The 22833-nt window shown below is 38.7% G+C and overlaps 1 protein-coding gene across 1 annotated transcript in view; it reads left to right on the top strand.

The window, feature by feature from the left end:
• Window positions 1–9539: 9539 nt before the first annotated feature.
• Window positions 9540–22833, top strand: part of LOC127648919 (von Willebrand factor A domain-containing protein 5B2-like) — a 30774-nt gene continuing 17480 nt past the window's right edge. Inside the window, exons 1-8 of the mRNA XM_052133751.1 lie at window positions 9540–9678; window positions 9837–10052; window positions 12712–12937; window positions 16741–16898; window positions 19434–19565; window positions 21168–21292; window positions 21662–21838; window positions 22218–22328. Coding sequence (XP_051989711.1) covers window positions 9540–9678; window positions 9837–10052; window positions 12712–12937; window positions 16741–16898; window positions 19434–19565; window positions 21168–21292; window positions 21662–21838; window positions 22218–22328 — 1284 coding nt within the window. The remainder of the gene's footprint in view (window positions 9679–9836; window positions 10053–12711; window positions 12938–16740; window positions 16899–19433; window positions 19566–21167; window positions 21293–21661; window positions 21839–22217; window positions 22329–22833) is intronic.

Below are 22833 nucleotides of genomic sequence, written 5' to 3'. Positions count from 1 at the left end.
GCATCATTTTACTATACAGTGAATAATGAACATTTTGCCTTACATCTCCTTTAGTGTTCTCCTATAGAATGAAAGTCATACAGGTTTGGAATAACATGAGTATGAGTAAATAATGAAATATTTTTTGTTTTTTGGTGAACTTTCCCCTCATAGTGTTTTCCCAACCTTCTGAAATATTTTCAAAAGGTGACATTGAAGTAAACAGATGAAAGGACAGAAAGGCACATGAAAATATCAGACAGAAAGATGGACTGAAAGAGCAAGAGTCTCTCTATCTTGCATTGTCCTCCACTTTTGGCACACAGAATAAAAACAGAAGCCGACAGCATGTTCCAGGCGCTCTAAGCGGGCCCTACACAATGGCTCTGCCATTCTACTGCCAACTGAAGCACTGAGGGATGGCCGCGGCCTCCATTCATCTTTTGCCCTGTTCCCTTCCTCCACCCTGCGACCCCCTTTGATGTTCACTGATTAATCTGCCCTCTGCTCCCTCCCATTTCTCTTGTCCACTTTGTGGTGCTCTGCCACTCTCCACCACCAACAAGATGCTGATCACAGCACTAAAAGCAAGAGCTGAATTCAGTGGAAAGTTTTCCGCTATAAGGGATTAAAAGCTCATTTAACGCAATACTTTTTATTTTGGACTATAATATCTGAGTTACTTTTTAAATAAAGTAATATTGTGTTACTTTACTTGTTACTCAAATAAAGTAATCTGATTATGGACAATATTCTCTTTTGAAACTAGCCTGGCAGTATGTTGTCTTATAGATGACTTTGGGGTACCACTATTTCTTATTAAGGAATGTTAAGCTCTATTGACATCATCTTTTACATGCTGAAAATATTGTAAAGGTATTTAGGGAAAGGAGGAGGCAAGAACCGGCTTGACAATATAAATAATATGTTAATAAGGAAATTAAACAAAAGACACAAACACACACACATGAGGGACAGCTGCCCGTAAACGCTCTCTCTCTCTCTGTCGCACCACTTTCCGCAGTAGGCCTTTATCCCTCTCGGAGGCTTGATTAGCCTGATAAGGGGCCAGGTGTGTAAAATCATGAACCGGCCCCGCGTTCCGCCCAGTCACAAATATATATAAAAATAACATTTTTAAATAAAGTAACATGTTGCTTTTGTACACCTCTACTGTCCAAGCATTGCAAGTTGAATTCGGGGAGGATACGTAGTGCATGATTGGCATTGTTGTTCTATTGAGTGTGAGGCTAGAGACAATTTTTCAGAGAGAGACGAGTCACTTCTATTTAAATTAAAGGGAGAAATTGGAACGCCCAACCAAGAAGCTCTAGTGCCCAGCAGTCAATGGATGTAGAAAGGAAGTCCTTCCTTGCAGGTAAAATACTCGCTCAATTCACTGACTTATGCAGCTGAACTGCTCCGTGTTAGAGCTCCCTGTAACTGGGAGAATGTGATGAGAATAGCTGACTCTGGATCAGTGTCTCCGAGCAATGTTCTACATCGATTGTGTAAGCAGAGAAAATGTCTTAGTTTCAAAAGTTTTAAAATAAACAAGTAGTTTGATTCATGAAACATGTCAGTTTTTATGACATTTTGGTAGCATTAAAAAACTATTTCATTCAAGTTGTATCAAAATGCACCTTTGAAGTTGTGGCGTGTGTAATAGAGGTCTGCGAGGGTGTGTTTTAAGGCACACCAGCCCCCTAGTACACTAGAGTAGAAGGGAAAAATATATAATATATTTGCTGAAACTTCACTTGGTGCAGAACAGTCAGGAATAAAATGAAACAATGCAACAGTCCCCTCTGTACAGCCTGAACTTGCTCAGATTGTTGAATCTTTGTGACAACTGTGCTAAAAACAGTCTAGACAGCAGTGCAATTAATGAAACAGAGCGCTGGTGACTCTACGTGCTTTTTAACTTGACATGGTGTTTAAAATATGCCGGTCCTACAGGAGACACTGAAGAAAAAGCGAGACAAGGTGCAAATGTCAAAGACATTAGTCCAGCATGTGTTTAAACAATGGGAAAACAAAACAGACACGCAAAAATACATTCGGTGTGAACAGCCCCTAACTTAACCATTTGCGCATGTCTGTGAGTGAGAGCACAGGCGGGAAACAAGTTCGGTAAGCCGATTTATTTTTTCATTAATTAAAAACCCGAACCCAAAGTCCTACATAAAAACTGACCCAAACCCTGCCCGAAAGCCGCAGGGTTCTCGGGTCCCATTGGGCCCGGGTCGGGTTTCAGACCTCTAGTCTGGACGCGCCGTGGATCAACTCAAAACAAGCGTGCACTGAGATGACTTAAGTGAAAAATATTAATTTTTCAACTTATTCCTTGAACATGTTAGACTGGCAATTCCCACTGAATTTTATGGTGACTTTTGAAAAACATCTTAAGTTGACTCCGATATTGTCCATGGGCACCGCATATGACGACATATATAATACAGGTTCAACTGTTGGACTATGCTGCTTTTATTAATATTGGCTGCCATGTTGATGGAAAAACAAATAATAATACATAATATGTTATTGATTCTTTATTATAAATATGACATGAAGATCTACTTTCTAAATATCTGTTTGTTTACTATGTTGTTTTGACATGAGTGTTGTACTGTAGCTAGCATGACCTGTAATGTCTCTTGTATGGAATGTATGGCTTATTTGTATGGAATGCATAGCATAACAGAAGAGAAAGTGTCTGTGAGAAAAAAGCAATGCAAAAGTAACAACATTTACTTTTGAATTAATTAAGTTACATATTTAAGTAGTAACGCAATATTCTAACAAGTTACTTTTAAAAGTAATGTTACCCAACACTGGTCCTTATGCAATTAAGCTTTAGTTGGGGGTGTTGAGTTTGGGCTCTTTTACAGACTGCTTCCCACACTCATTCTGTTGTAAGGGTGAGTTTTGTATTTGTCTCTGATTGAGTCATGACACAGTGAAACCACTCATGTCATCACTGCTTTGGGGTCTGATGCACAATCAGAGCCAATGAGAGGGCAACTTGAGTTTGTGTGTGTAAAAAGGGGGTTGGCTTATTCTAAAATCTAGGGGGCAATACAGGGAGGTTACATAAAGACATGGCACACAAAAACAAAAATTAACCCAAACAAGCCCATTATAATAAAAACCTGCACAACCGTACTATTGACTAACACACAGGTATTGTGTACTAGTTATAAAACCATTAGTCTCCATTGTCTGGAGCTGAGAACAATTGAAAAGTGGGTCAGTGGGCTGAAAAAAAAACCAGCTCCCAACATTTCAGTTTGAGCAAATTTTTCCCAGAGAGTGTTTTCTCATGCACGACCCCATTAGCTCACTTACCAAACCCTTTCAGAACAGAACCTCAGTGAGCAGGACATCTGTCTGCATTAAAGGATTGATTAAAGGGGTCATAACCTGCATTTTTATCACTTTATATTTTCCCTGATAATATTTCCACTTATAATGTTAGTCGAGCATTTTTTTCACATCATAAACAAAACATTTCATTCCATGATCATTAGCTGCCCTCTTTCCCTACCCTCAGTGCTTTGCTGCGCTTACAGATAAGCTGTCAGTCTTTCTGTACAAGGAACATCACCAGGTTTGGCAGCCTTTACCACACTTTAATGTATCATTAGTTATGCTGGTGATTAAGAATAAAAGTAACCTACTTCTATTAACATACTGTGACTGGGTGTGCAGCGTTGCTGAACACTGAATAGGCATCGCTAAGGTGTAAATGTGGGTTGTCATATTCAATTAATTGATATCAAATTTATAGCCATTCATGATCACGCACATAAACTTACCACTCTGGAGGGCTGACCAGTTCTCCAACACTATCCATGTATATGTCCAGGCCAGGGGTGTCTAAACATTTCACCCCATTCACTTCCATAGAAAGTCACGCACTGTAACTTTAATTCTAGAGAGTGTTGTGTGTGAAAATCCCAGGAGATCAGCAGTTACAGAAATACTCAAATCAGCCCGTCTGGCACCAACACTTATGCCACGGTCAAAGTTACTGAGATCACATTTCTTCCCCATTCTAATGATTGATGTGAACATTAACTAAAGGTCCTGTCCCATATATGATTGGCTTTAGATAATCACATGAATAAGTATGTGTACAGGTGTTCCTAATAAAGTGCTCAGTGAGTATATGGTTTGATAATTTAGTATGTTGTCAGTTCCATTTGCCCGTTTAACATTTCCATTTTTCTGAAAAACGTATTATAGGTTGTTTAATGCCGACAAAGATTTAAAAAAAAAACATACATTTTATTCAAGTGGTTGTTCGACAGGGGAATGTGTTGACTTTCAAAAAATAAACCCTGAAAGATAAATTCACTGGAGCAAATAAATGTGACAACTAGCCCCAGCCTCCCATATATGACCTATAATGGGATACTGGGTAAATGAACCTACAGTAGTGGTGACAAATACAACTTTATAGAAAATGCAACTGGGCATGTGTGCTAGAAATTGGCCTCAAAGGCAAGAGGTTTGGGAAATCTGAAAGTATAGGTGTTATGCATGCGAGTTAAGATCTTCCAACTTCCATCTTGTTTCCCATGTTAAAAAAAAGCAGGCTAATGGGGGCAGTTATTTAGAGAGTGCAAACCTACAGTGCCACTTGGAATGGACGGAAGAGAGCACCTCAGTTGTGTTCGAAATCGGCAAAAAGGAAGACAATGGCATTACCTCAAGACTCTGATCAGAAAAGTATCTCAGGCTGTTACAGAGTACTGAACAATAATAACGTAGCCAAGTCTGGCCACTCGTCAATAAATAAACAGGAACATCATCAAGAGAACTTGATCAAAATGCCCCTACAGACTGATCCCAATAACTCAGGCTCAGGCTATGAGGCCCAAATCATCAAGAGGACACACAAAGCCTTTGCTTAAGAGACAACAATATTCTGAACAGTCATGTAACATCACCCAGCAGTTTGTAAGTGCTAGTGACGGCAGTTACTTACCAGAGGCCATTGGCCATACAGCCCTCTGTTCAAATCTGTACAGACATTTCTGAAATGGTTTGTTCAGAAGAGAGAGTATTTCTAAATGTGTTAGTTAGTCAGAAGTCCTGTAAAGAGAAGGCAATGCGACCAAATACATCTCAGGGTCAAAACAGGCACTTGTATAGAGGACAAGGGTCTGACATATTAGAAACCTCTGCCTGCCATACTTTGAACATTCAACAAGCTCTTTGACAAAGTTATTTACTGTTATGACATCTTACAGGGCTGGTTGTAGATTTAAATCAAGTAGTTTGAGGTTTGGCTCTAGAGGGCGCTAAAGTCTAAATTGAAAGATAAATTGAGTTCTATTTTGTACTGTTTGCATTGTGACTGTCCAAATAAATATACAGATGTGAAATAGATTATAATTTTTTATTTTATTTTTTTGCTATACTGCACAAATATGGACCAGAAAAAAACATGCTTTATTTTTTTCAACCTTTATCTGTCTACCAACAACATAAATATAAAAAAACCTACATAACTTAGTTCCTATTTTCCAAAATTATTGTGTAAAGTCCATGTGTTTCAACTGTCCTCAAGCCGGTTACTGCTGCAACACAACCATAGAACAGTTATAACACTCACTTGTAATGTGCTAAATAAGACATTAGGCCTAAATGAAAAATACTGACACATTTTATACTAAAAGCTAGAACTCCTTTCTTGGTTTTCCTTACCCTGATACGAGGCATCGTGTGACATCCACACACATGCAAACAAACAAAAATAAACATTTACAATCATATTTTACACTGAATAATGTACTTTCTTTCTTATGATACAAGTTCACTAAGAAAATCAGGCAAATATGCGCGGTGGACAGTCGTAACAACTGTATAATCTGCATAAAAGTTTTTTTTTTGAATGCTCCTAGTGTTTTGTAAGCATTTTTTGAGTCAGAAAGCTTTAATAAGTAAGCCAGACAATGTCACAGACATACATTTTACAGTGTAATGTGAATGTTAACAGTTTAGTTATTTTTTCTGATGAGTTGTCTCCCTCTAGTGGAACTGTTTGTCAAAACCAAATCTCCTAATATAGAAAATAATTGTTTAAAAAGTCATAAAAGCAAGGTTGTACATTACTCTCGACACTTATTCATATGACTGTGCTTTGTATCCCTCGCATCTGACTTTATGATATAATGTGACAATTAAGTATAGAGAAACTCTTTTAGTCTAGGATTGTTCTGTACATCATGGCTCTCAATCCTGCTCCTCGAATACCCCAGAACAGCTAATTTTGGGTGTCTCTCTTATTTGCACACTCAGTTCAGATCACGGAAACTGCCAGCTACGCAACAATGAAGTTGTGCAAATAACGCGAGAGAGCTGTCCGTGGTGCTGAACATAGCCTCCGAAGTACTTCAAAGTACAATCTCTCTCTATTCTTTTTTAGTCATTAATTAAGTGTCATGACATTTATGCACAAACAGGTGTGCAAATAACCTATATGAATACAATGATAGGCTAGCTGTTAATCACAGAGATCCCGGTAATATGAGCGCGCTTGCGCGTGCGTAAAAATTGACTCGCGCGCTTCCCTCCGCCCAGAGAGTGATGGAGAGTTGGAGAGAAGCAAGAAGAGAGACCTGTAACACCTCATCGTCCGAATCAAAGCAACCAGGGCAACATTCTGGGAGCAGCACATCAAGTAAGTGACAATCCGAAGTGAACATAAAGTGTCTTATTCTATCCGCTTTAATACATTCCAAAGCAGTTCTGTCGGTAGGGTACAACGGAGCTAAAGGAAAACGTGCTTTTTTTTTCTTGTCACAAAGTGTATAAAGATTGAAAAAAATAATTTATTTTTAATATTGATGGAGCAACATAATTTGTGTGAAAAGACAAAATAACGGAAGGTTGTTTTGATTAATAATATTATATATATATATATATATATATATATATATATATATATATATATATATATAAGGTGGAGACAGTGGATTCAATTATATAGTGTAAATTACAATAATTATAGGGCTAAATATGTCAAATATTTTTGAGACAGCCAGATGCTTTTTGTGAGTAACAAATTAAGATAATATTTCAAAATAACCACTTCAGAAAAGGGTTGATCATTTTCTGTTCATTTCAATCACATTTATCATTTCATAACATCTATAAACAAATTAATCTCCATTGTGATTGGACGAGTCAATGTGAGCCGAATTTAAAAAAAATGTCATAACAAGTGTATTGGCCCCACTTAAGAAAAACAATGTGTTTTATAGGCGCCTTTGGCCCCTGCTACACGGGGGAGTCTTTTATTCATTTATTTATTTATTTTAGCCTAAATACCATCCTTTCACTTATTGGACAGTTTTAATCACCTTGAATAAAACTGAAAAGTATAAACAAGTATTTTGTCTTAAAATTAATTTGACAATTTCAGGGATTCACATTAGCTATACATACATATGCAACATTTAAAAAATGATTAAATATTAGATCAAATTACCTTGAAATCCAACTTAAGACATTGCACACAATATATATTACTTAGTGTGTATAGTGACAAACAGGTGTTTAGGAGTGCTGTGGTATTTTTGTTGCCGTTTAGTGTTTTGAGAGAAAAATAAAAGTGCCATTTAGCCAGGGAGTCCTTTAGCCCCGTTGTACCCTATTATTTGGATTAAATATTATGAATCATGTGGTCCCTGATGTTATGAAATGTACATGCTTAAACAACAAGTGAATGTGTACAAATTATGGAAACTTGGATTTTGGCAAAAACAAAAAAAAAACACTGAACTGAAACGATGTATGTTTACCGCCAATTTGAAATATTTAGTAGGCTATTAAAATATTTTAAAGCCCTTGAAGAACAAAAATACTTTTTGCTCCGTTTAGTCCCTGTTTTCCATTGTGGTTCACATGATCATTTATGTGCATCCAATGACCACCTGGAAGCATACTGGTAATATTTTCTTTATTGCAATCTTAAATCTACTTAAATCAATACTAAGTTGAGCTGGTCTAAATCTGTCAAACGCTCAGAAAGCAACTCAGACTCCATTTGGGCCATTTAGACTCTAGACTTTAGTTGGGCCATCAACACTACAGTATATGTTCACTAAACTTCCTGTTTTCAAAATCAAATCACTATATCCACCCTCCTGTGCTCTTTCTGTTACCTATGACTGTACTCAGCTGTGCCTCTTGCAGTCTTATAATTACACAGTAAAGCATTACCATAATTGAAAGCACTATACAGATATGTTTTTCTTTTTTTTTCTCTCTGTAGAAATAAATCTGGATTCAATTGAACTGAATTTAAATGTGTTCCAAGAAACAGTTTCTGACCAGAATACAAATTATTTATGGATATCTTGAATATAATCAATTCGAAGTCAGCAAGTCAAAAGTGTATCTTCCAGTCCCAATTAAAGCAATTCACTCAAAAATACTCAGCAATGTGGTGATTGTGTGTGCTTGACATTTATTTATGGCACAGTACCGTAAATCTCGGTAAGTGGACACTGTGCCAGGTGGCAGGTGTTTGTGCACTCTGTTCAAGGAGTCTTCTGAGATCCTTATTGACTAGTGTTTCATAGTGTATTCCACATTTCCCATATTAATTTCCCCCCATTTGTTTGATCATTGGGCAGAAAATTGTAGCAGTAATTAAACAGAATTGGATATCTGTCTGGGTTGACTCTAACTAGGTGTCATTTACTTTGAAATTAGGGTCTAATTTTTAAAGAAAATAATAATTACATTTATTTATTTTGGCAGATGTTTTAATTCAAACTTAAAAAAAAAAAAAGCTACACATTTTGTTAGTTTGTGCATTCCCAGGAATCGAACCTGTGATCTTGGTGCTGCTGATAGCACCTTGCTTGTAGTCAAGATACAGGAATATGAAGTGAATTTGATCCTCTCTCCCTAATCTACCATCCTCCACAAAAACATTAGCAGCTGTACCACTATAGAGATCGCAGGCTGTTTGCTTGAGCATTAGTTTGCTGCTGGTGTTTGTATGCATGTGCTGGTGTTCTGTTGACCAGTCTGTTAATGTTTGACACGTACATCCCCGCTGTGACAGGATGATACCGCATGTTGCCGGGCAGCACTGTAGGGTGGGAACTGCCAGGCGTGTGAATTAAAGGTTATGTTAGCTTTTAAAATGTTTCATGGTTGCTGAAGCAAATAATCTGATGGGAAACCTGCTGCCATTTACTTATTATTATTATTATTAATTTTGGCTTAGAAAGTATATAACATTCTTATTTCCCATTTAAAGGGATAGTTCACCTAAAAATACCATAGCAAAATAGCATAATTTACTCACACTCACTTCGTTCCAAACCCATATATTTTTATTTTTATTCTGTAGAACACATAAGGAGATGTTAGGCAGAATTTTAGTCTCAGTCACCATTCACTTTCATAGCATCTTCTTTCCATTCAATTAAAGTAAATGGTAACTGAGGCTGTCATTCTGATTCTGAAATTATAAATATTCTTAATGTTCCTAGGGGAGCTTCTATCTACATCCACTGATTCCCTAGAGGAAAATGCCAGGATTGAAAAATCGCACCACATGGGCACCGCTGTTGCTGAAGACATCGAGCATCACTTCCTGTGCCAACGGCTGCTCTCTGGGCATCACTGCTCATCTAACATATGTGAATACTGACCCTGAACCAGTGGAAGGTAAGAGTTGGACACACCCCTGCTGAAAAGTCCAGCTTTGACCAGCATGATTTCCGTGCTGGTTTTGTGCTGGTCTGGCTGGTGGACCAACCTACAAACATGAAACGCCAAAACACAGTAACAACCAATCTGTCTTCCTTTCCTACTCACCTGCTTAGGTGTATTTGTGTACCCTCTGGGCGAGAAAGAGGTATTGGTGGGTTTTGAGGCAGTGGTGTCCGGCAGGCTTGTCAGTGTGGAACTCCAGAGCCGTGGGAAGTTGGAAAACTGCTGTTCGGACTGCTGCCCAGGATCAGCGCCGCACACCCAGTGTGGCCACAGCAAGGAGTGGAGCTGCTGTGGCGGAACAGGTCTTGAGATACAGTGCTCCAATGGTGAGAGTTCTCACACACAGAGACACAGACTTGCATGTGCAAACACTCCCACTGGCACAAACAATCTCAACAATGTCTCAACAATTGCCCAGATAACTACAGTCCTGACCAACACAAAATAGGTATCGTTTTAAATCTTAGAAACTGTACTTTAAAATGCATGTAGGAGTTATGACCAAAACCGAACAAGTGCTTTGAAATTTGCAGACCAATCAGAAGTGTTCCGTTTTGATAATAATTAAATTATTTGGCACAGTACATATTATTGTAATTGGTAAAAACATGAAACTGATCAAAAAGCCATGTGTCTTGTGTCGTTGGAAAGCTCTCAAAGAGTAGAATACAACCAGACTATTTGTTTGTTACTCACAGGCAAAAATATAGTGAGTAATATCTAAGTACCTGTCTTTGACATACATCTTACTTGTAAACAAGTGTTGCTTACAAGAAGCGTTTTCACTTTGAACTTCATGAAAATTGAACAGAACATAAAATATTACATATTATTACTTAGAGTGGATTCCTGTTGAAACGAGCCCACATACAACATAATCGGATGTATAGATCATTACCTATGTTCACACAGTGGATAATGTGCTATCTGGCTAAAAACATGTTCGCTTTCCTGGATCAGATTACTTTATCGGAAATTATGTAGTACATTGTCCAGCATCATGGAACACTAAACCAGTTGTATTAGACATTTTTGATCTCTGCTACCAGATGTGGAAGTCATCCAAATATGGGCAGAGAAGATTGTATACTCTAATTAAATATGACCACCAGGAGATGGCGCCAGGTACATGATACAGACTCAATGATGGCTCAAATGACACAAATGAAACTGAATAACATTTAGTTACTCATGCCTGCATGCTTTGGAGAGAGAGCATATCTTTAGTCATTGTTGTTTTTGCATGTGTAATTAGGTATTATGTACAATTATAAACTTTTGGACACTATACATAATTGTTTATAATGTTATGACTGATTGCTTTGTCATTTCAACACAAATTTTACCTAGTTACATGTGACATGATTGGAAACAAAAAATTATAGATGTTTTCACAAAGAGAGCAGGCCTGCCATGAAACAAGAAAGTAATGTGAAATACAGTGGGGTTTAGAAGTCCACGTTGGAAATCTGGGATTCAAAATCCCAGTTTTTCAGAGCTACCTTATTTACACCCTGAGATATAAAATGTAAATTCAGAAAAATAAAGAGAGATACATTTTCCTTTTCTGTTTTCTTCATTGTTTTCTGAATCTCATAATTGATCATAATCTATGTCACAATTATTTTTTTTTTAAGTTTTCTATAAAATGACACCAAACTATTTACCTCTTTCTTCTTTTTTTGTAGAGTTATAAGCCTTAAATTTTGGGCATGCCTCTGAAACAAGAAATCTATAAAAACACCTTCAGAGTTTAAAGGGTTAAAAGAGTGAACTGAGCAACACATGCATGGAGTTTACATCAACACTGTTCCATTTCATTATGATGAGGGTTGCTGAAATATCTCAAAGAATGAAGGTACCACCCTGAAGGGGGTTGGGTTGTACTTGCTAGTCTTGATTATTGGGACGGTTACCATCCCCCAGTCCCACCCAGAATCTGCGAATGTGCATACACATTCCCACACCACGCACTAACTAAATCACTATGACAGTTACTAAACAGTTATCAGCATATTCCAGTTAAGGAAAGCATTGCAAAGCATGCCATCCATCCATAAATTATCTTTACTGATCCTCTATCAGCCCCCAAATATATTATTTACAGTATTTGCTTTGAATTGTCACTGGCTTTTGTCGTTGTTCTCATTTCCTGTTCTCATAAATCTTGTGTTCTCTGCTTATAGTGCTTTGTGCTTGTCCACTTTAAAATGTACGAGCAGCTTTCATTATTACAGAGAGCTATGTTGACTCAGCACCTGTTGTAGATAGTCCTTACATTAATATACAGATGCAGTCATGTTTAAAAGTGTCCACTAGTGGAAATGCTTCTATTTGCACATTGTTGTAATGTAAAATTAAAATTATATCATCAGCATAACAATTTGAGTGAAAATTGTAACTGAAATATTTATATTTTGAGATATGCATACTTACAGTATTTCTTAGTATTTGGTATGTGCCTCCTTTGCTTTAATAACAGCATGCTCTCGAGCTGGTATGGGCTCAACAGGTCATCCAAGGCTGATTTGAGAATGTTTCAAAGAGCATCTAGTGTGCCTCAATGGAAGCAAGGTAATCTGACCTTTTGTACAAAGAAGTTAACATTGTCAATGTCACAAATTTGCTTAGTGGCCTAAAAAGTGCAGTATCCTAACTATTTAAAATGCATTTTAAATAAAATCTTTCTTTGTTTTAAAATTGTCGAAATCCATAAACTTTGTTTATTTCCAGGGTTTTAAATTAGATTTTGAATCCCAGATTTCCAAAGTGGACTCAGACTTAGAAACCCCACTGTATCTCACATTACTTTGTTTCATGGCAGGCCTGCTCTCTTTGTGAAAAAAATAAATACTTTTTGTCTCACAACAAAGAGCAAGATGCTGGATGTACCCCAAAAACTAATTTCCCAACATCAAATTTAAATATATTTTTTTTAGGGTGTTTCGTAACAGATTGTTGTTCCTTGGCTGTTTTCCGTTTCAGGTCATCTGTTGCTGGATGAGGACCTGGAGAGGAGCACCTTCATTGTGAGCACAGGTCAGATTGGACCTCTAGAAATAGTGTCTGTTGTCATCAGTACCACCCATGAACTCCCTACACTTGAAAATGGTGCAATACGCCTGGTCTACCCCACAGTGCTCACACCTATAGTCAGAGCTCGGGTTCAACGAAGCAGATGTGAAAATGGGGGGAAATCAGAGGAGAATAGGTAACGTTATCTTTTTTGTTATTATTTGTATAACTACTATTAAAAGCAGCCGTGGGCTGTGCATTAAAAGTCTAGGCTTCAGTGTGATTCATGCCATTAAGAAAACACAGTTTCACAATGAATAAGAAGCTATGCCAGTCATACATTGGCAGTGGCAGTCAACTAATAATACCAACTGACATAAAAACATGTCCACAAACGAAAGCCAGAACGTGAAACGACACCGTAACGAGTTCAAGCTCGGAGATGGAAGGGAGGAGATGGAGAGCAGTGATGCAGTCAAGTAAGGCTCTTTATTTCTCTGCCTTCAACACTCTGCGTGCACACTTCTCGATGCTTTTCTCAGTTCAATCAGATCAGTGCAAAAAATACTGTTCTTTGTCAACATAAACTTCTCTGAGTCTTCAGCTTCACAACAAAATACAACACTCAGTAAGACACACCAGTCGCTGGCCACTCGTGTCGTTCTCCCTCTCCCGTCTGGCTGTGGTGTGGCTGTTTTATGCTGCTATCCCAATGCTCACTGTAATTAGAGACAGGTGTTCGACATAATTTAGCTCAGGTGCAAGCACCCTGTGACAGGGTGGAGGGCGGGGCTGGCTCGTGATTATACACACCCGGTCCCTTATCAGGCTAATCAAGCCTCCGAGAGGGATAAAGGCTGACTGCAGAGGATTGTGCGGGAGAGAGAGATAGTTTACGGACATGTCCGTCATGTGTGTTTGTGTCTTTTATTTAAGCAATAAAATATTATTTATATTGTTGACAAGCCGGTTCTCGCCGCCTCCTTTCCACTGACTACATTACACTGGTGCCGAAATCCGGGAAGGAGGGATACGCCGTAGTAGAGTTCTCGCCACTACCGTCCACCCCAACGGAGCAGCCGCGGCCATCCGCAAGGGGAGAAGGGGCTCCTAACCCTTACCTCTTTCTCTCTCTCCGGACGGGTGCTCGACAATTCCCCTGCTGCCACATATCCCCACCGCCCGACTCAGGCTGAGGAGCCATCCGGCCTGCCTACCACCCCCCCCCCTCCCATTTATGGAAAGGAAGTCAGCGACAGCCATCTGTGCCCCCGGTCTGTGGACCAGCTTGAATTTAAAGGGCTGGAGAGACAGATACCAACGGATGATTTGCGCGTTGGTATCCTTCATGCAGTGGAGCCATTGGAGTGGGGTGTGATCTGAGCAGAGGGTAAAGGCCTGCCCCAGCAGGTAGTACTGGAGAGTGAGGACCCCCCCACTTGATGGCCAGACACACCTTTTCCACTGTGCTGTACTTTGTCTCCCTCAAGAAGAGCTTATGGCTGATGTACAACACCGGGCGCCCCTCCCCCTCCACCACATGCAAGATTACAACCCCCAGTCCTCTGTCTGAAGCGTCCATCTGGACTCTGGCTTGGCTATGACATGGCCAGGAGCGGACTCTGGCGTGGCTGTGACATGGCCATGTCGTGGAACTCTGGCTCGGCGGCGACATGGCCATGTCGTGGAACTCTGGCTCGGCAGCAGGCATGTCGTGGAAATCTGGTTCGGCATCCGCCTCCCCCACAGTGAACGTGGAACCAATGATCTTCAGGGCGAGGTCGATATATTGGGCCAGATTGAGGGGACAGCGACCACCAGGCATCAAGGTGGAGATGGGCTCATTAAGTCCCACCTGAAAAATGTCCTTGAAGATGACCTCATTAAAGCCCACCTTGCTGGCCAGATTGCAGAAATCCTCCACGTATTCCTCTAGGGGACGATTCCGCTGCTGTAGGCTGAGGAGCTGAACTGCTGGGTTAATTGTTGTTGGTGGAGTATTCTGTAACGTTGCTGGCAAGGACAATGAGGAAGACCATGACAAAGACATCAAGTGTAGTTTTATTGTAAAACGTGATATCCAAAACCCTGACTACAAACGTAAATCAAAACAAAACCATGAATGACTAGACTAGACAAACAAAATATGACTAAGACTAAGGCTTGACCAAAACAACAGTGTTACATTAACAACACTTCACAAAGGACAATGGCAACATGTGGGCTTAAATACATGACATGGGGGAACATAAACCAATGAACAAACAGAACTCTAAACAAGATAATTAAACAATTACGTTTTGTTTTTCTCTATTTGTTTGTAGATTAATTAAGAGTGGAATGTGATTAAAAATACATAGGCTAAAAGGTGATTGAGAATGAAAGGATGAAAAATATGTATTTATTTGGCATGTTAGGTCAGCAGAGAAGGCTTTGCTGGCCCTGAGAATTCACCACTGATTAAAAGAATAGTTCACCCAAAAATAAAAATTCTCTCATCATTTACTCGTTCTTTTTTTCCGCTGAACACAAATAAAAGAATATCTAATTTCTGTAGGTTCATGCAGTGCAAGTCAATAGGGTCCAAAAAAAAAGCACATAATGGCAGCGTAAAAAGTAATCATATGACTCCATTGGTTAAATTATTGGCTTCTGAAGTTGATATGATGTGATAAAATATGATAGGTATGGGAGAGAAATAGATACATTTTTAAGCCCTTTTTACTATAAATTCTCGAAATGCGTATTGGCAAAAACAAAAGTACTCCTGAGAAAATAGTGCTTAGGAGGACTGTTAGAAAGTGGAAATATATAGTTAAAAAAGGACATAAATATTGCTCTGTTTCTCACCTACACCTATCATTTCGCTTCTGAAGGAATTGATTAAAGCATTGGAGTCTTATGGATTACTTTTATGCTGCCTTTATATGCTTTATGAGTTTTAAAGTTTTGGACCCTGTTGACCTGCATTATATAGACCTACAGAGCTGAGATATTCTACTTAAAATCTTTGTTTGTGTTTAGCAGAAGAAAGAAAGTCATACAGATCTGGGATGACATGAGGGTGAGCAAATGATGAGAGACTTTTCATTTTTGGGTGAACTATTACATTTAAGAATAATTGTCACATTGCTGAAACATATTTAAGGCATCAAATAAGAGCAGAAATAATATTGCAAAAGTCACTACCATGTTTCTATGAAATTCTGGTGCCTATATATGGCCGGTAACATTCAGTCTGAACACCAAGTCAATATATTGTTTATTTATTTATTTATTTATCTTACTCATCACGTTAATATAGGCCTCTCAGACTTTCTCAAAAAAAAAAAGCTCAACCGACATTCTGAGTTCGTTATAATTTGAAACAGGATATGCGTTTTGATCACTTGCGCGAGTTGCGCGTCTGCCAGCGCAGAGCTTAAATGCCTCTTTGTGCTATTTAGATAGGAGGGGGAAAAACAGCCCTTCAAGCTCAAGTTGTTTGCGGTTTATGATAAACTATTTGATATGATACATTTTACATCTTTTGTTGAATTATGAGTCTAGTAAACTATACCACAGACTGTATATTAATACTAATATAAACCTGTCATCTAAAGGAGAAAGGGCGTTGGATCTGATCATCTGCATTTATCCTTTTCTAATCAAACCCAAATCTGTAGAAGTACAATGTAAAAGTGTGTTTTGTCTGCAGTATGAAAGGCAAATGCCAAAGTATTATAGTGTAGTGTTCAAAACTATTTAGAAACAAAACTTTCAATAATGTAATTTCTACATAAACATACTTTAGGGTTCTATATAGAACCCCACAGAATTTATTTTTCTAAGTGTTTGTATGATCAATAAACACAGTGAGGCTTGTCTTAGCAAACACATCTATTAAAATACCAATACTCTTTCACTGACAATTAAATGTACACAATGTGAATAAATAAATTGGCAAAATTTTGAGTTTGACCTTCCAAGAACATAATCTCACTTCATACTCTCCTTCAGCCCTACTACGTGCTTTGGCAGTGTGTCTGGGAAGGAAGAGAGGATTCTGGGAGTTGGGCAGCAGTGTGCTCATGCTCTGCTCACCAGTTCTGCAACAAACCTGTTGCCTTACCAGCTTAGCTTCCAGCTTCTGGTCCGAGGAGCCTGTCTGCTTGCCGGTAACATTTTCTCCTTCTGTCCAACCAAATGTTACATGATTGTAATTTAAAAGGGACGGTTCAGCCAAAAAGGAAAAATTAGACATCTCATGTTGTACCAAACCCATATGACTTTCTTCCTTGGAACAGAAAAGGAGATGTTGGGTAGAATGTTTGCCTCAGTCACCATTCACTTTCATTGCATATTTTTTTCATACTGTGACAGTGAATGATGACTGAGGTGGTCAGTCCCTAACATTCTGTCTCTTCTTATATGTTCCACAGAAAAGAGGATGTCATATGGGTTTGGAACAACATATGGGTAAGTAAATAATGACACAATTGTTTTTGTAGTCAGATTGGTTGTAATTAGAATGGTCTAGAACTTAATTGACCCTTAGCTAAGTCCCGGCTTAAAGGAATATTTCACCCAAAAATTTAAATTTACTGATAATTTACTCACCCTCAGGCCATCTAAGATGTATCTGAAAATCAGTTTTCATCAAACACAATTTTCTGCCTCGCTTCCTGCCTCCTCCACGTGAAGCGTGACCTTACCAACAAGCTTACATCATCCCTCTCATGAGCGCATGTCATGGAGATGTACGGAAGCAAACATTTGTAGTTAAAAAGTATATAAATATTGTTTTATTTCTCAAAATAATCAATCATTTGGGTTCAGAACAACTTTATTTGTTGACTGGAGTCTTGTTGAGTATTTTGATGCACACTAAATATGCATTTTGGACCGTCAAAAGTGAGTACATTCACTTGCATTGTTTAAAGGAGGAGGCCTGAAATGAAATCCTAAAAGTCTTAAATTCTGTTTTGATGAAGAAAGAAACTCAGATACATCTTGAAAAACAACGCTGTTCATGACAATCTACTATTCATTCCTATGGGAAGTTCTGCAGAGCTTGTCGGAGCAAGCGACCATAACTGAGGGGGGGGGTGGAGCATAGCGAAGGGTCAATTTCTGTAGGGCAACATGTGAGGTGGTCTCCAATATTTACCTGTCTCTGTCTTTCAAAGACACATATACAAGAAGTCAAAAGCCTTTTTCTCCTGTTTGGCTTTAAAGAGCAATTGCACAGTCATGCTTGTCCAGTCTCTGCTCTGAAATAATCCAGTTAGAGTAAAACTTGGCATGGCCATCAGTGATTATGATAGATATCACTGAGCCTGCCAGAAAGAGCCAAAGCATGTCTGAGAGGGGAGAGTGTTTGGCTCAGCGTCCAGGCTACTAGAATGGAGAAAAGAGATTGAGAAAGGGCGATAGAGAGCCCTAAATTGCAATGCAGTAGTGATGTTATTCTGTTCCCAAGGAAAGTGGCTGCTCTTTTTCAACTGTCTGGACATCAATGGAAATTGTGCAGGGCACTACAGATATGTTGGTACAGAAAAGTGTGGTATGGTATTGCCTTGGCTTTACAATATTAACAATATTAAGGTTTTCGGGGCATGCATCATGTTAATACAATGTATTTGGATATGTACAATGGTAATATCATGTTATTCCTTTGAGAACCTTGTAAATATGATGGTATAAGAATATAGCTATCATTCAGTACCACACATATAGTATAAAACCTCTTTAGTATTCCTCAACCTTTGTCTTTGTAATGGTGTAAAAAAAAAAAATAACACAAAGTGTAGTGTCATTAAAGACCCAAGATACTAATAATGTCTGGGTTTTTTTATTTGCGCTTCCATAAATCTATTATTACTATCACTGGGTATATATTTCTTTGTTTATTACAAGACAAATGAAAACTATATTCATACAATTGACTACTATTATCACATTGATTTTCTGTGTGACAAAGGTGTACATATACATATTATACAGTACATGCTATTTGTTATTCGAGGTGGTGCTGATGTGTCAGTGATTGACTTGATTTGACATTGCGATTTGACGAGGAAGAAACGTGGAAGTAAACTATAGCAAGCGTAACACATGAACAGAATGAATTGGCTATTGTCATTTGGGTGTACTACTGAAATTATGTAAGTTGTGCATCAATATAGACTTAAAAAGTGCCTGAGGAAATGCATATGTGTAGCTTATTTGTGTTATGTGTAGCTCAATAGGTGTTGCCAGTTGCATCTAATGAAATTTCAGTGTGGAAGTAATAAATCCTGTTCTATATGTTGCATCATCTCTTGGATATATGAAAAATAAAACATCAAAATATAAAAAAATATTAAAAAAAATAATTATATTATTTTTCAATTGTCTTGAAAATTTGACACTATCTGGGCATTTAGTAGATCCATTTGTGATAGATATACGTGCCTGGTCTCTAAATGTACATCAAACGTCTAACTGAAAATTCATTTCATTTATGAAAGTCATCCATACCACACCCAGATAATCAGCATCAATCTTCACTTCAGAATCCTTTCATTGCATCTTTCCCCTGAAGCTCAGATGTCAAAGATTTCCACCACCATAATTGATTTCTTAGCAACTAATCAAATCAGTACTGAAATGTCATGTGCACAAACTCTGTAACCCCAGTAGTAACCTCAATGATGTCTCTCCATCGTTAGGTCTGGAAAGCCCAACACATGCTCTACGGGCTGATGCTGACCCCAGTGCCAAGTCTGCCTCTGCAACCTACATCACACTGGCAGAGGAGCATCCATGTGACCGAAATCTTGAGATAATCCTACATCTTAGCGGTGAGAGCAGGATTTCAGCTGTTAAATCACTAGCATTTGATTTTTCGGCTACTATTGAAATTATGGGAAATAGATGGGATTGTGATATGACATGAGCCAGACTCGAACTTGAGTTGCCGACAAAGCTCCACAAAACAACATGTCAGGACATGCACGCATGCCAACCACAAAGCCTTGGCTCTAACAAAACCACTAGCTTTAATCAAAGTCCCTTCACAGTGGTAATGTAAGATGGTAGGTTACATTTGCAACCTCCAAGGGGTAGGGGTCAGGGTGAGGATTTGGGGGAATCTCACAAGAATTTTGCAGGATGGACAGCAGAAGACCACGTAGGGTACTTTAATAGGAACATAGTGTTCCTGATAAAGGGCTAAGTGAGTGTGTCATTTATCTCTATGACTATCCTCAGGTAGCGCAGGGTTCCCAGAAAGCTAGTGAAATGGAGGCTTCCATATTTGCTCATGGGTGCTCAGTTTTGGGATCGGATCACTCGTCAATGAGAATAGATGGGAAAACTATAAATCAATTTCACGCTTTTAAGAGCCCTTCAAATACAATCTGTCACTGGATGACGATGTGCTATAATGTAATGAAATAATTTACATTGAAATGGCTCTTGGAACATGGCTATATTTGAATGGCTGCCTATGCAGATACATGCTTTTTGCCATCGGGTGGTGTAGTTCCAGCATCTACCAGCAGGTGGTTTGCCAATTCCTGACCCCATGGCTCTCACAGACACAACACCCGAATGACACAAGTGCATATCGCCAGAGACAAAGGCAACATGTGCTCATGCCAAACAATAGACAAGACGGGACATTTGTGCTATGGTTCGGCCACTAATAAATAGGCACCAAGACCGAAACAGCCAAACCACAACCTGACAACAGATCGTGGCCCTGACACGTAGCACAAAGAAAACACAACACAAATCACGCCCGAGGTCAGGAGAGACGAACACAAAAACAACTGACACGAGTGCATGCCGCAAGAATAACATAAGAGCAGTGCACTTATGCAAATAACCAGCAAGACAAGAGAATACATGACAGCACCAAAAGGACGAACCATGCACCCTCACATAGACTAGACAAGAAACTAAACAAGAGTCCCAGAGCTCAGCCACAAAGACAACAAACGACAATCAACATAAGTGGCTGAACTGCCACAAGTTCGAAGATCAAAGAAAAAAAGCAATGCCTTTACCTATAAGGTGATTGGCTCTTTTAACTGGAAGGCAGCACTTGCTTTCCTACAACCACCATAGTGAATATTGCCGTTAATTCTCCCATTAATTTTTCCATGAGTGGTCCATTTCCTTCTCCTTATACTGCCTCTGCTTTAATACATTAATGCTGGTCTCTGTTAGCCATGCTGGTTATCCTTTCTCAAAGAAACACAAAGATCAGCTTATTAAGCCACCGAAGACTTCCTCACTCAGAGAAGGACAATGTGGTTCAGAGTACAGAGAGTAATTTGTTGTAACTAAATAGTCACATTTAATGCCATTTTGCATTCTACCTGTTTTTCCTGGACTACCAAGGTGAGCAGAGTAAAACGTAATCATCATTCTGTCACGCAAAATGCTGTTGCCAACAGAGCCTCATAGCCCATTGGTCATCTTGGAGAGGGGTCGGCTCACCTTTAGCGAATATGAGCACCAGATCCGTGCTCGTCGTGATTTCAATCGCTGTGCCCGTAAGGAGGAGGATCCTGAGAAGAGGGTAACATTATTAATATTAGCCAGTTCCATTGCTGACTTTATCTTTGTCTTTTTTCATCTTTCCACACTTTCAGTTAGTCTGAAACTTGCATGTTTGTGTGTGGGTGGATTTGGGTGGTTTTTCAGGTTACAAACTGGTAAATACAAGGGTATTATGCTATAAATGTGGTTTATGAGGACAAATCTAGCATTAAAAAAAAAAACATACTAAACCATGTTTTTTTGAAAATGTAAAAATGCAGAATTTTTTTTTGTGAGGGTTAAGTTTAGGGTCCCCTAATAGAATCTATTGTTCGTACAGTATAACAATCATTATGTCTATGGATAGTCCTCACAGGATAGCCGCACCAACAATTTTGTTTTCCCCCAGCTGGAGTTCATGCGAAAGCGTTACCATAAGGATCTGCTGTTGAACCCTGTCCTGATGCTTAATTTCTGCCCAGACCTCCAATCAGAACCAACAGAACTGCAGCAGGCTAGCAGAGAGCTCATCTTCCTCATTGACAACAGCAACACCATGACACAGCACAACATCAACAAAATCAAGGTTCTAATGAACTCCTGTATAAGCGGCTGATCTTCTAAAGCCACAGTATAGATTGCATATGCACAGTTTTGCATGTCTTGATTGTTTCACCAAATCAGGCCATAATTCACCAGCAACAGATGCAATGATTTGTTCATATATACACATTACTTTTATATTTTCATCTTTGTTCATGTTGATTATTTCTTAAAACTTTTGTCAGCATCTATAAAGAGCTTTTCTTTGAAATCCCTCTGGCTTGCTTGTAAACACAAATCGCTTACACATTTAGGGATGAGTCGAAATTATTGTCTTTGGTAGCGCGTTTGTAGCAAGTCAAATATACAGTTGAGTTGTAAATAACAAGGAATATTCCTTTAAGTCTGAATCTTTTTGACAGGAGGGGATGCTGGTGGCCATTAAGAGTCTGCCGACCCGCACAATGCTTAACATTACTGTCATCTGCTCTACAGTCCAGCCACTATTCACTTCCAGTAAACCCTGCACAGATGTGAGTTTCTTTCCTCTAGTTTCTCTAGTCCCTTGAAGGCAAGTTAGTCCATGCAGGCAGCCATTTCCCATCATACCACTACAACTACAGCTCCTATTTGAATAGAGAAGACAGAAAATTCTTCATGGTTACATTCCAATAACTTTCCAAATAAACAATAAAACCTGACAATAATGATATCATAAATTGTGGCTCAGTGTAACTGTAGGGCAGGACTTCCACCTTTACAACTGACATATAAACCATTGTGTTGTGTTTGTTTGTGCCAACACATTTTTGTTTTCCTGGTAAAAAATGACAACCCACAAATATGGCAATGAATATCTCATATTGCATTATCTTGGTATGATTTTTTTGTCACTACAGGTTATGTGCTTCTTTTTTGAACACATTTTAAATATATACACCACCGGTCAAAGGTTTTTAAACACTTATTCTTTATTATAATTCTTTTACATTTTAGAATAATAATAAAGTCATCAAAACAATGGAAAATCAGAAATGT

Source organism: Xyrauchen texanus, chromosome 9 (genome assembly GCF_025860055.1).
Source record: "Xyrauchen texanus isolate HMW12.3.18 chromosome 9, RBS_HiC_50CHRs, whole genome shotgun sequence".
NCBI classification, from domain to species: Eukaryota; Metazoa; Chordata; class Actinopteri; order Cypriniformes; family Catostomidae; genus Xyrauchen; species Xyrauchen texanus.
Note: the sequence above shows the minus strand (reverse complement) of the source record. Positions and strands in the feature narration are given on the sequence as shown.